The sequence below is a fragment of the Dermacentor silvarum genome, chromosome 1 (genome assembly GCF_013339745.2).
Source record: "Dermacentor silvarum isolate Dsil-2018 chromosome 1, BIME_Dsil_1.4, whole genome shotgun sequence".
In the NCBI taxonomy this organism is placed as follows: domain Eukaryota; kingdom Metazoa; phylum Arthropoda; class Arachnida; order Ixodida; family Ixodidae; genus Dermacentor; species Dermacentor silvarum.
The window spans coordinates 424862110-424874372 of record NC_051154.1 but is presented as its reverse complement, the minus strand read 5'-3'; the positions used below and the strand labels follow the sequence as shown (position 1 = coordinate 424874372).

General features: G+C 45.0%; 1 protein-coding gene across 1 annotated transcript in view; it reads right to left on the bottom strand.

The window, feature by feature from the left end:
- LOC119437662 (uncharacterized) overlaps positions 1 to 11933 on the bottom strand; it is a 152170-nt gene extending 140237 nt beyond the window's left edge. The window contains exons 1-4 of the mRNA XM_037704657.2: positions 10668 to 11933; positions 5150 to 5238; positions 1095 to 1151; positions 226 to 304 (exon numbers count right to left, since the gene is read on the bottom strand). Of these exons, the coding sequence (XP_037560585.1) occupies positions 226 to 304; positions 1095 to 1151; positions 5150 to 5238; positions 10668 to 11484 (1042 nt within the window). The 5' untranslated portion in view covers positions 11485 to 11933. The remainder of the gene's footprint in view (positions 1 to 225; positions 305 to 1094; positions 1152 to 5149; positions 5239 to 10667) is intronic.
- Between the last annotated feature and the right edge of the window lie 330 nt (positions 11934 to 12263).

Here is a 12263-nt window from a genome sequence, read left to right as displayed (position 1 = left end):
AACCTCACTCCAGTGTACAAAAAACACCACTATGGCTTTGTGTTAAGTTTCTGGCCCTTAAATCATAATGTTGAGGCCTCACTCTGCAGGCATCAAAAATTATATGCTTGGCATTGCAGGGTTATGGAAGGTCACGCCCTAGAGAGAGAATTTTGCCTTTAGATTTGCACTCATCCTGATGCAAAAAATGTACGTTAATAAAAAACAGTGCAACACCACAGTCACCTGTGTCAGGCAACACGATCCTCCTGAGCAAGCCGAGGTTGCTAAGGAAGACGTTGGTGTCCACGACCACATAGGTACCCTACACGGAAGAGAAGCCAGAAGAGCATCATGTACAACGGTTCAAATCAAAACAGGCTAATTTTTTTGTTCAGTGAAAATACCGTTAGGCAAGCTGAATCTCAAAATGTGCCTTCCAATAACTTCACAAGAATATCTTCCTGATGATAAGTTAAAATTTGCTATATCCACAGAAATTATGAACTGCATGCACCAAAGGCACAAATAAAAGGACCTAAAAATATTTTTACAGGAGCCTAGTACATGTGAACACAAATACATACTTCATTGTTTTCTAGAGTCATCATAGCAGCAGAAACGAGGACACTGAATTTGTTACCAAGAATCTTGAAGGAGGCAGGATGGCACAAATCAGATTACGATTCAAAGCAAGTAAGCCTAAAAAAGCCCATTTCGTCCTGTTCAATAAGTGCACCACGCTTGTCTGTTTGCAATGCCCAAATCTGGTGATAATCTCTTGAATGAGTTTTTCAGTGACTGGCGCAAAATTTCAAATGTCCATTACAAGAAATAAATATGTCGCCAAACAAAAGAACTTAACTCCACTGCAATGGTGTCAAGAATTATTTGAAATATTCGCTGAAACACTCAGCACATGTAACGGTGCTTCAACGGAGGAGTTGCTCCAAATACGACATTGTGTAGCGCCTCACCACGTCTGATGTCCAACACGTTCGCTCCTTGCTAGTAGTTCGTTGCAGCCAGACAACTCTGGCCTGAACTATTCGAGATGTTTACAACACAGTTTATATTCGTAATTGTGCTGGCTAAAACCAAAGTGGCGAACTCACCTTGTAGTCTGCTAGAGGCTCTTGTTGGTTCAAGCTTTCATCAAGGGCATCCGTCAACTGCAATTAGAAAAAGAAAAAAAAAGCACTTACTTGCATCAACCACGACGGGTTTAAGCAGCAGCGTGAAGACATCACAGTTTTCAACTCCCTCGTATCACATTAAGATCTATAACGGAACTTAACTAAACAGAGAAAACTCAAAACATTCTAAAGATGACCGACATACTACACATTATGTAATAGAGCTGAGGACGTGCTGGAGAGTGTCTGACACGGGACACTTTTTTTTTCTTCTATCATGTAATTACACCTAAATATTTGATGAGGAAAAGGCCACATGCTTTTATAGTTGTCAATGTTATCCAAAACTGTTTGGTACTATGCAAAATATGGTATAATTTTGCTTGCCCTAGGTAAGGCACGTCAACAGTCAGGAGCACTACTACAGTGCATTTCATAGTCCATCCTTAATAACAGCTCAGATTAAATCAGCTGGTCTGCAGCCCAGCGTTGATAAGTGCCTACACAGCACCACATTGATTGATGCTGCTGTTAATTGGGTCTAGTGCCCAAATCAATCCAAAGCACTGTACCTATGGGGTTCTTTGACGAACTGTAGACCAAAAGCAATAACGTGACTATAGGCGAGCTAGTTGGTACACTATTTGGAAGCAGACAGCGCTAAAACGGGACAAAATAAGAAATAGATTTACAAACCGGAAAGACACAACAAATGCACTGACTTGGCCAATGAAAGGTGTATATACACGTCACGAGAAGTGACTCTCGTGACGTGTAGCCACTTAAATCTTAGAAGGACGAAGTGTACCAAAAGATGGACACACAGGCATTTCTACACCACACCCCAATCGGATTGCAGCAGCTGCAGTCAGGAGTCAAACCTGCGACCCCATGTAAAGTGGCAGAGTGCCATAGCTACCGAGTCGCCGAGGGAGATAACATGCCGACTCCTTCTGCCAGAATACGGAAATTTTGGCCTCGTACTTGATTCAATGCTCCCACTACGTGTGGCAGGCACTGTATGCCATGTGGGGGGGAGTGGCTACGTGGCCATTGCCAGCAAAGGTTGGCTGGCCTCCACATTTTTTGTGGCAGGATTCATCTACCAGCAACAGCATGCTTTAAGTCAGCCAATGTGGTGCAAAATACCATGACTCTGGCTTCAACGATTGGGAGAAAAAACGTAATGAAGAATAAAGTAGCCTCAAAATATGTAACATTAAACAATACTGGTGAACATCCAAAGCTTTCCAATCGACCCCTTTTCCTAAGCAATTACAATTAATCAAACAATTCAGTTGAGTGGAATAATAATTGCAAGAATAATTCAGTGCCACTGTAGTTTCTCCTTTCATCAGCACTCTCTCTCTCTTTCCCAGCACACAATTTTTTCTTTCTGTCTTGTTCTCCATGTCCGTCTCCCCTAATCATCAGATGCAGCACAGCAATTAACTACTCCCCCCCCCCCCCCCCAAAGAGGAACTAGGATCCCCTTCAATAGGGGTGTGAGAATATTAGAAACTTGAATAACGAATCGAATATTGTCCTATTCTGATTTGAGGTCCGAATCAAACAGTCACTATCGAAAATTCGAATAGTTTTTCAATAGTTTTCAAATACTTTACATTGTTGACTGTACGCAATCAAACATGAAATGCGACAACTTTAATCAAATCCAACAGCGGACAGCACGCTACATCACTTAGACAGCCCAACTTTTCAGGCTAAACATGACCGCTTGCAATAAAATGTTGTTTGGACACGCCATTGGATAGTGAGTATTCCATGGTACTATAGATGCAGCACCTGTGTCCTTTTATTGGATTAAGAAAGAATAAGTTTTCGTGCAACATAATTTATACAATAGTGGCATCATCTGCCGCGATTATTCGAACGTGGGAAAAGGCACATTTCTTCACTCTGCCACTACCGCATACTGCATGCATTTCTCATTTCGTCACAAAGGTATACATAGATATTAATTGGCCAACAAGGCTCCCGAAACCCCCCCCCCCCGTTGGTGCGCCACTGGCGGCCACAGATGACCATGAACTTTTCGTGAATTTTTTAGCCAACATTGTAGGTTGAAGTAATATTTACAGTATGCTACCTGTTACTCCTGTTTGTTATTTACATTTGTACGGACTGCAACCACATCACTCTGTGACACCTGTTAGACACGAAGGTATATCAAATTTACCTGCCCAAAACCCAAGAAAAGCTAACATGATACCTTTTATAGACTATTCTTATAGCCAAGCAGTCTCTTATGAACCTGAAATACCTATTGTTTGACCAAATGGCATTGGTACATGCACAGAGTGGCATCCTCATGTATGTGGATGAAGTGAGCATCTTTTAAGTTTGGCTCAAGTAAAGAGTTATCGCTTACCTAAAAACCCAGATAAAGCTAACTGCATCTCAATGTGTTGAGTCAATTTTTCAACTGGACAGCAATGAAATCTCATGGCATTATAAATGTACCTCAGAGGCATTTCTTGTCGTTGGTAACAATACCAACTGTCTCACATAAAGTAACATTCATTCTATGCATAACTGGTGGCAGTGAGATTATTAAATCAGTGATATAAGGAGCCAGTACTGGCCATAGGGCATTACAGCAATTTGAATGTGCAACAAAGTAAGCTGATGCGATCCGGTAGGGAAGCCACAAAAATGGCATGACATTTTGAGCAATCACAGATGCGCACCTGTATCAACAATTGCTTAAGCCCCGATGCATCAGCCAAGCTGCGGCCATGACTATGCACATTGTGAGGTGTGCATGCGCTCCTATGTTCTAACACACCAGTGCCCACTCTGGTCACAAATTGGACACATGTGCCTTAAGATGAATTTGCTGATGCAAAATTGCAGCATATGCTGCTGAAAACCGTTCCCTCTGTCTGCTAGGCTGTATGTTATGGTGCTGTTGTTTGCACACAAACTTTCAGTGCTGGTTGGCCATATGGCGTCGCACACATATATGGCTTCAAGTTGGAGCTGAACTTTGTGTTATCACTTCTGGTTCAATTTTGAAAAGGAGAAAATGTGATGCCCATGGGGATGGACATATGGTCTTAGGAGGCACCCAACACAAGGAATGTTGTGTAAGTGCGACATGGGCGCATTCAATTGGTACTATGAACTTGTCAAGGCCAACTAGAGCCAAAATGTACCATCACTGCCACACGAAACAAACAATATCCTGTGTGAAGCATAGAGTTTCATACTCTACTAGCAGGAACCCTGACACTCTTGATCAGCTACCATACAAAAATGAGGATTAGAACATGATGCGTCTGATCTTCATGCTTGTGGCTTTAGATGTTGTTGCCTTATTTACTACAATTAATCTGCCTTTAATGCCCTATATTTAGAAGAAATCTGAATTTTTTCCATTTGCAGAAAAGCAGTACGATTCTGTGCAAATGCACAATCACTACAAAATGTTGTATTTATTGCGCAACAGGTGGTGTCCAAATTCACAACCCAGTGACGGCTAACTCTGGGTGACAGATGCTAACCTCGAAGGCCATGCTTTTGTTCGCTGTATGCACCGGAAGCGATTGCAGTCGGAAACACATCACAGATGCCATGTTTTGAACAATAGTTTAATTTTGTAGAAAATGATCAGTTTGAGAGGTCACAGAGCCATTTGAAGCCAGAAGGACAAAGTTTAGACAAATCCATGTACTACCCAAAATTCCCCACACTGACGCAACCGCCTCATTAGTGCCAGAGTCCCCTGTAGTAAGTTTTGTAGGAAATTCTGCAGCGTCAACTCCTCACTAACAATCAGCTTGAGTAAAGGTGCAGCTACGACTTATAATTGAGCACAAGCACATATTAATTAGTCCGACGGTAATACCAGAGACTTTTCCCGAGACAGAGAACATGCGCCTGCAGCTAGCCTTGTGTGCCACCTAAAAAGGGGTGCCATTACTTTGTCAGTGGGTTTAACACCACGATTAAGTATTCGTGTGACCCTTTGTGCACTGTGGGAGAAAAAAAAAGAAAAAAGAGAAACTCACATCTTCCATTTCCACATCTTCAATGATCACCTCGGCTTGCAAAGGTGAAGGACCATCTTGACTGAAGGCACCACTCCCTGCTGGTGGGCCTGGCGAAGGACGAGTGCTTACATTAATGATGCAGCACAATCAATGCAAAAGCGAGGTAGTGCATATTCAGTGTGATTGCAAGAGACTACAATTCACGGATGAAAAAAGGGTCATGCGACAGATTTAAAGTAAAGCTTTGGCCCCCAGCTCCAGTGAAGTTTCTGTCTTCCTAACCCACTGTCTCTACATCTCTTCTTAAAGGGACACTAAAGGCAAACATTAAGTCAACGTGGAATGTTAAAATACGATCACAGAAACCTCGAAACGGTTGTTTCGTGCTAAGAAAATTGCGTCTGAAGCGTCCGCGTACCTCTAGCGCCATTCAAATCGCTCGCCCTCCCGAGCGAGGAGTGGTGACATCATGGTCTCATAGTTGTGCCTCCAGTTAGTAAAACGCTGCCCGCAGACGACGCTACGGCTTTTTTGCGGAAAACGCAGACGCGTGGCCAGAAACAGAGCCAAGACAGAGCCGACGGCAGTGCAAAAGTGGAAGGAAAAGCGTGCGCCGAATTGCGAACGTGATGATCGTCAACGCTCGTCGCAATGGATTTTGTTTACGACACTGACGACGACACATTGGCTCGTGACGCTGGGCTCGATTTCAGCGATTTAAGCTCCGATGAGCCCGACATGCTGCTGAGGGCTCGTACTGCAGGCGTTGTGTACTACAACGGCGGCCTCGACACAGACTATTCCGGGCGCAAAAGCAGCGAGGACCCCAGCAACGCGACGTCGGGCGACGAAGCTGGTCACCGTCTGGTCGTGCCGTCACGCGGACCGTTCGGGCATCCCGCGACATCACATGAACGTGCCCCCCCCCCCCCCCCATTCTCTGCTGCTTGCAATTTTAAGTGCGAGTTTAGCGAGCCAGTAGCACCAGCGCAGCACTGCGCGATAACGGAACTACTGAAACTCGAAAGCAAGCAGCGCAGAGTCGAGCGAAAACGAAACCTTTACACCACCAACGTCATTATCAAGGGCAACAGCAAAAAGTTATTTTTTCTAAGAATCTAATAGAAGTAGACAAGTAGCATTTTCTTCCATCTTATAATCCAATGAAATGATCTTTTAATCCGAGTAGTTGAGTAGTAGTGACAATTTTTTTGAGGAGTGCCTTCGTCATCGGGTAAGTACCTGAATGTCCCTGGGGAGTCGCTTATCGTGTCCTGCATTTAGCTCAATTTCTCGATTACTAAAGCTCTGTTCGCGATTATATTGCCTCCTTAGACGTTCTAGAGCATTGCTCTATCACTATAGCTTGACTTTTTATTTACCTTTATAGTGACCCTTTAAGTCAAATGTCTGACACCTAATTACACACCAAGACTGTCTTGCGTGTCCCTAAAATCTGCAGTACATATCATCACATCTTCAACTCTTCCCCCCATTTCAAAGGTTTCTTTCTTCATCTCTTTCCAATAACCCAGGAAACCATTCAAAGTTGGCAAAATGAGCGTGACCTTACATTAGGTACGTGTGTCATTCGAATCACACCGGCACAACAAAAATGACATTAAGAAGTTTGCATAGTATTCAAGTATGCGAATAGGCGAAATGCGTCATGTATGAGGCATGTACTGCAGCTGGGTTCATCTTTCCCTCTAAACACACGGCAGCATCTAGGGCCACCGCAGCAATGTCCGCACATACCCCCACTGGTGCAAACCCATTGAGCCAAGTTGACGTCGAAGAAGTTCATTGGAGAGCGGAACATACCCATAGGAATGACCCACATTTTGAGACTGCACCACCTTCAGGATTGGCCCATATTTTTGGTTAGGTTAGATATCCCGAAACAAACTGGTCTGACAATGCCAAGAAGGCGATCCGCATTATTATTAGTGTTAGGAAAGCTGTCATTAATGTTGCCTTTGTATTAATAAAAAACATTAAATTGAGAAACTGATCAAACAGCAACACCAATGTGCACCTGAGCAATTTTGCTATTTCATACACAGGGTGTCCCAGCTATCGCACATCACGTTCTTAAAGAATATGGGCCATTCTACGTGAAGATAACTAAGTGCATATTTGTTCACAGTTGAGTAGAGCAGCCACCAGTAATTTTTTTTGTTGACGCCATTCAATTGACCAATTAATTGAAATTGACTATTTTTAATTACTGCCCTGAATGTTGTGCTGTCAATGAAGAATGTGTCAAAAATTGAAAGAAACTTAAAACTGGCTTGTTTTCAGCCAGGTGCTTATTGCCCGTTTATTTTTTTCCAGCTGATTAAGAAAGCCAATGAAAAATGAAAAATATCACATGACTAACCGTCATCAAAAGCCCACATAAAAAAAGCAATGCCCTCAATCATGCTCCACAGGAGTTAGTGAGCGCACTCTTTCCACAACGCATCGACCACCAGTGATTGGCACTCTTTCAGACTAAGGCACCGCACGCTGTCGCAGGCGGGTTGCACCAGATAAAGTGCCAGCTCTGCCACTAACTGCTATGGAACCTGTTTGAGGGCGCTGCTTTTTGAAGCGGGTGGATGTTACTCACGTGATATTCATTTTTCCCGAGCTTTCTTTATCAGCCGAAAAAAATAAACGGGCAAAAAGTACCTCGCTGAAAACATGCCAGCTTTGGGTTTCTTTCAATTTCCTACAAATTTTTCATTGACAGCAGGGCAATCAAAGCAGTAATAAAAAAATTTGCTCACTGCAATTCATTATTAAATTCAATGGCATCAACAAATTATTACTGGCGGCTACTCCACTCGACTGTGAACAATATTTACTTGGTTGTCTACGTGTAGAATGGCCAGTCTTGTTTAAAAACTCTATGCATAATAGCTAGGGCACCCTGTATACAGGAAGGGTAAAATGGGATAGCAACAGCCACTGAAATACAGCACTGGAAGTGCAAGACGGTTTGTTTTGATGACTGAAACAAAAGTAGTTGGAATAGTACCGGGGCAGAAATATCAAATACTTCGTTTACTTTTAGAACTGTGGTTACTGAGAATATGCCCTATAACGTGGGATACAGTGAAGCAATTTTGCCAAACACACAGGGCAGCGGCTGTCGCTAAACTTTCTTGTGCAACACCTCCTGATGACACTAATGCCAAGTGACACTCACTCAATGTAACACTAAATTTGCTCGTCAGACAAGGGTATTATTCTGTGCAGTGGGGGTGAAAACAGGGCTTCTGCAACCAGAGGGGCAGTGGGTGCGAGCACAGGTTCCACTGCAAGGGGGGACCCTGCTCCTCCAACCCCGAGGGTCGACCCCCCTCTTGTATAGTAAAATGAGCCTTGGATTAAAAAAAAAATAATAACGCGACCAAAAGGACCCCCTTTTGGTCGCGATCAAGCCCGATCTGGATCGAAATTCTCGACTGTGATTGGCTTCCTCACGCAGCTTGAGCAAAGCAGCCAATCACAACCAAGAAATTCGATTCGAATCGGGCTTGATCGTGATCAAAAGTGCGCCGTGCAACAGCCGTATGAGCCTCCATAGGCGGAATGAACCCCTGCTCCTGCCTCCTCCACTCGGAATACACTTCCGAAGCCCCTGGGCAATGAAGAAAGTTCAAAAATTGAGCAGAATGCATGTATGGATGCTCTGCTAATGAAAATTGGAACTATGTGCCACATTATTGTGCTGGAGTATTCTGGAACACTACTGTTTAAGGAAAGTGACAACCAAATTTGATGGGAATATTAATGCATTTCACAGAAATGCTGCCTACAGGTGTTCCTTCTTGTGCCACGATGTCCCACACTGATCAATAACTCTCTAACAACTGCTTTCAACAAACATTTTGTTTCTTTTTGCCAAACAGCAGAGCAACTCTTGCAGTACAGCATCCAGAATTAATAATTACTGTTCCAACAAAGCTTGCAGCGGTCCCCTATATGGCACACATTCGCGATGCGCTCGTGCACGTTTTCTCGAAACACAGCGTGCACATAGCGCATGTGTCGAGCAGTAAACCGAGACAATACCTTGTCAATGTGAAGGACGCTCTGCCCCTACGCACGTTTCCTGGTGTGGTATACAATCTACCATGCACAGATCCCAAATCAGTCTATATTGGCAAGACCTGAAATCTAGATAGACGTTTAAAACAGCACCAGAATGGCGCCAAGAAGGAAAACATGTGAGCAGGCACCTTAGCGAAAGCATCTGGAAATTGGCAACATCCTTAACAGAATGGTTGCAAATCTTCACCCCATCTATGTGAAGTACTCAGTCTAAGAGTACATAAGCTGTTTAATCAAAGACCATTTTCCTTATCTGTGTTGTGATCAAGGTGCCCGTACAGGCACCAAAACGTAAATTTTGTCGTTATACTGCTCAGTGACAAGATTTATAATTGCTGTACTATAATTTCTGTTTAGAATTATTTGACCAGAAATGACTTGCGCATTCCTGTTATGATCTGCATTTTTTTTTTTCCTGTGCAGACACACGGACTGAGTTTCCATCAAAAAACAACGAATTAACAATTACTAGATTTACCAATGCTTGGTCATCATATGTGAGGACATATATGCAGAGAGCACAAGTGCTGTGAACAGGGTGCACACACATAGTAAATCAGCTAGGTGCCACACAGGTGCTCAGTTCTACTGCCGCGCGTTACGCAGACAAGGGTAGCGATAGGGGCTTCTTGGTGATTCACGAGGAACACTTGATGCAGCATGAAAGGTAACGCGGACACAAGAAGCCACTAGTAAAAAGACAACACACAGCACTACTAGCATCAACAATTTTATTCTCAAAATCAGACCACTCATATACCACATGCGCCATAGCAGACATAGATCCCGTGGAAGCACTGGGAAACATGCGCGATTAAATTCACACTATCGAACAATATTTATGACCCACGATAACCTACCAGAACAACTTGTCACCGCTTACACAGGAAATTAACTCCTTAGGAGTCATCACTTTCGATGGCTTGCTAATGCACATTCACCAAGTGCATCGATAAGGTCTGCCTCAACAATCAACTGGGGAATTTCTTCATTATATTGACCAACAATAACGGTCTTAATCAAACAAAGGATGGCAACCATATGGGTGGATAAGACCGTTATTGTTGGTCGATATAAAGAAGATAACCCAGTTGAGGCAGAGCTTATCGACGCACCTGGTGAATTGTGCATTAGCAAGCCGTCGAAAGTGTTGTCTCCGAAGGAGTAAGATTTCCTGTGTAAGCGGTGACAAGTTGTTCTGGTAGGTTATCATGGGTCATAAATATGGTGCAATAGTGTGAATTTAATCACACATGTTTCCCAGTGCTTCCATGCAGTCTATGTCTGCTATGGCGCATGTGGTATAAAAGCGGTCTGGTTTTGGGAATAAACGTTGCTAGTGGGACTGTGTGTTGCCTTTTTACTAGTGCCTTCTTGTGTCCGTGTTAGGTTTCGCGCTGCATCAAAAGTGTCCCTCACGCAGACAGCGTACCTAGAAAGCACCAAGAGGGTCCAGGGTCATCCGTCGGCATCCCAGAGCCTGGCGTGGTTTGCTGCCAGAAGTGGGCAGCGCCGGAAGCTGACGGACCGTGGAAGCCCGTCGCTGGACGCTTGGCCGGTCGAGGAGCCTGCGACGGCCCGGCTTCACTGCCATCCGAAGCCGCAGGCAGGCCACCGGAGAGACAGCCAGGGCCCTGTGGGTTCTCACCGCTGCCATGCAGCCTCTTGGCCGCCAGCGGCTCGACAGGGTCACGGCTGGAGGACGGCATCGGTTCGGGCGTCGCGGTGTCACCGTCGGGAGCAGATGACTCGGGGCCGCCAAACAGTGACATCATTCTGGACAAAAGCGCCTGCTTTAACGACCTCCGTGGTTTCTCGGCGTTGCCTCGCTGGTTTTCGCCGGTGGCTGTGTCCTTGGAAGGCGCTTCCTTGGCTGGCGGTCTTCGGTAGAGCCGCTCGACATTGGGTTCAGCGGTTGATGAGGGAATTGCAGAAGCCGCAAGGTCGCACGAAGACGGCGGCGTCGATGTGGCGGGCGGATTTTTGCCTTCTGCTTCGGGTGCAGCCGATTCAAGCTGCTGGGAATTCCGAAGTATCGGCGACGGATCGCGTACGCCTAGGGACCAACTCGGCAGGAGACGTCTGACCGCGGTCTTGACGATGCGCTTGCCCGCAGTCTTGCGGTCTTCGCAAGGAGACGGTTGATCGTTGCCGGCGGCGGCCAAACCGCCCACTGCAGCACTGCCTCGGGCCGACACGCGTCGTGTCTCGTGCGGAACACCTTTCGACGCTTCTTCTTTCTTATCCATCTTAGCATCGTCCCAGTCAAGCAAGTGTGTTGCTGACACCAAGCGCGAGAAATCGCTACAAGCGAACAGTAACGTCGCTTAACTGAGGGAGTCACAATGCTGTTATGGGCAGTTTAACCATCGCACGGTTCTGGCAGACTGTTCAAGGGTGGCGCCGTGAAGTACTCAAATCTTGCATTGCAAGCACGGTCCTACATGCGCAATAGCTTCCAGATTACGCTAGCTCGACAGTGACATCACCTAAAAGAGGTAGGCACAAGCTTATTGGCAGCTTTTCAAGTCAGCTTGGTTGTTTGAGGATAGCACCTTTAGGTACACAAAAATGTGGCTCCGCAAACTAAGCGCCCATAGAGCAGTCGACACAAACTAGCACCACAGAACACCCATATCATGGTGATAGAGTGGAAGCTGCTACTGCTGCTACTGATGATGATAAGAGCATCCCCTTTGAAACGGAGCCAAGTTTTTTTTCCTTCCTCCATGGAGCCAAGGGAAAGGGGTCATAGAGTTTCACAGGTGTTATAGTGAGAAACTCTATGAAAGGGGCTTTCATAGAGTTATAGAGTTAATAAACTGAGGCAAAGCTGGGCCAAAAAACAAAGAACCGCTTGGGCGCCGCCATCTTGTCGGCGCCATCTTGTAACTTGTCAATGTGGCCAGCGCAATTATTTTTGAGCGATGAAAACAAGTATAGGTCGCCTCAGGCTGTGTCATGAAAAACGAATACCTGATGGCTTTATGAAGGTGTCGTGTGAATATTAAGCTTACAGGAAGCGCTT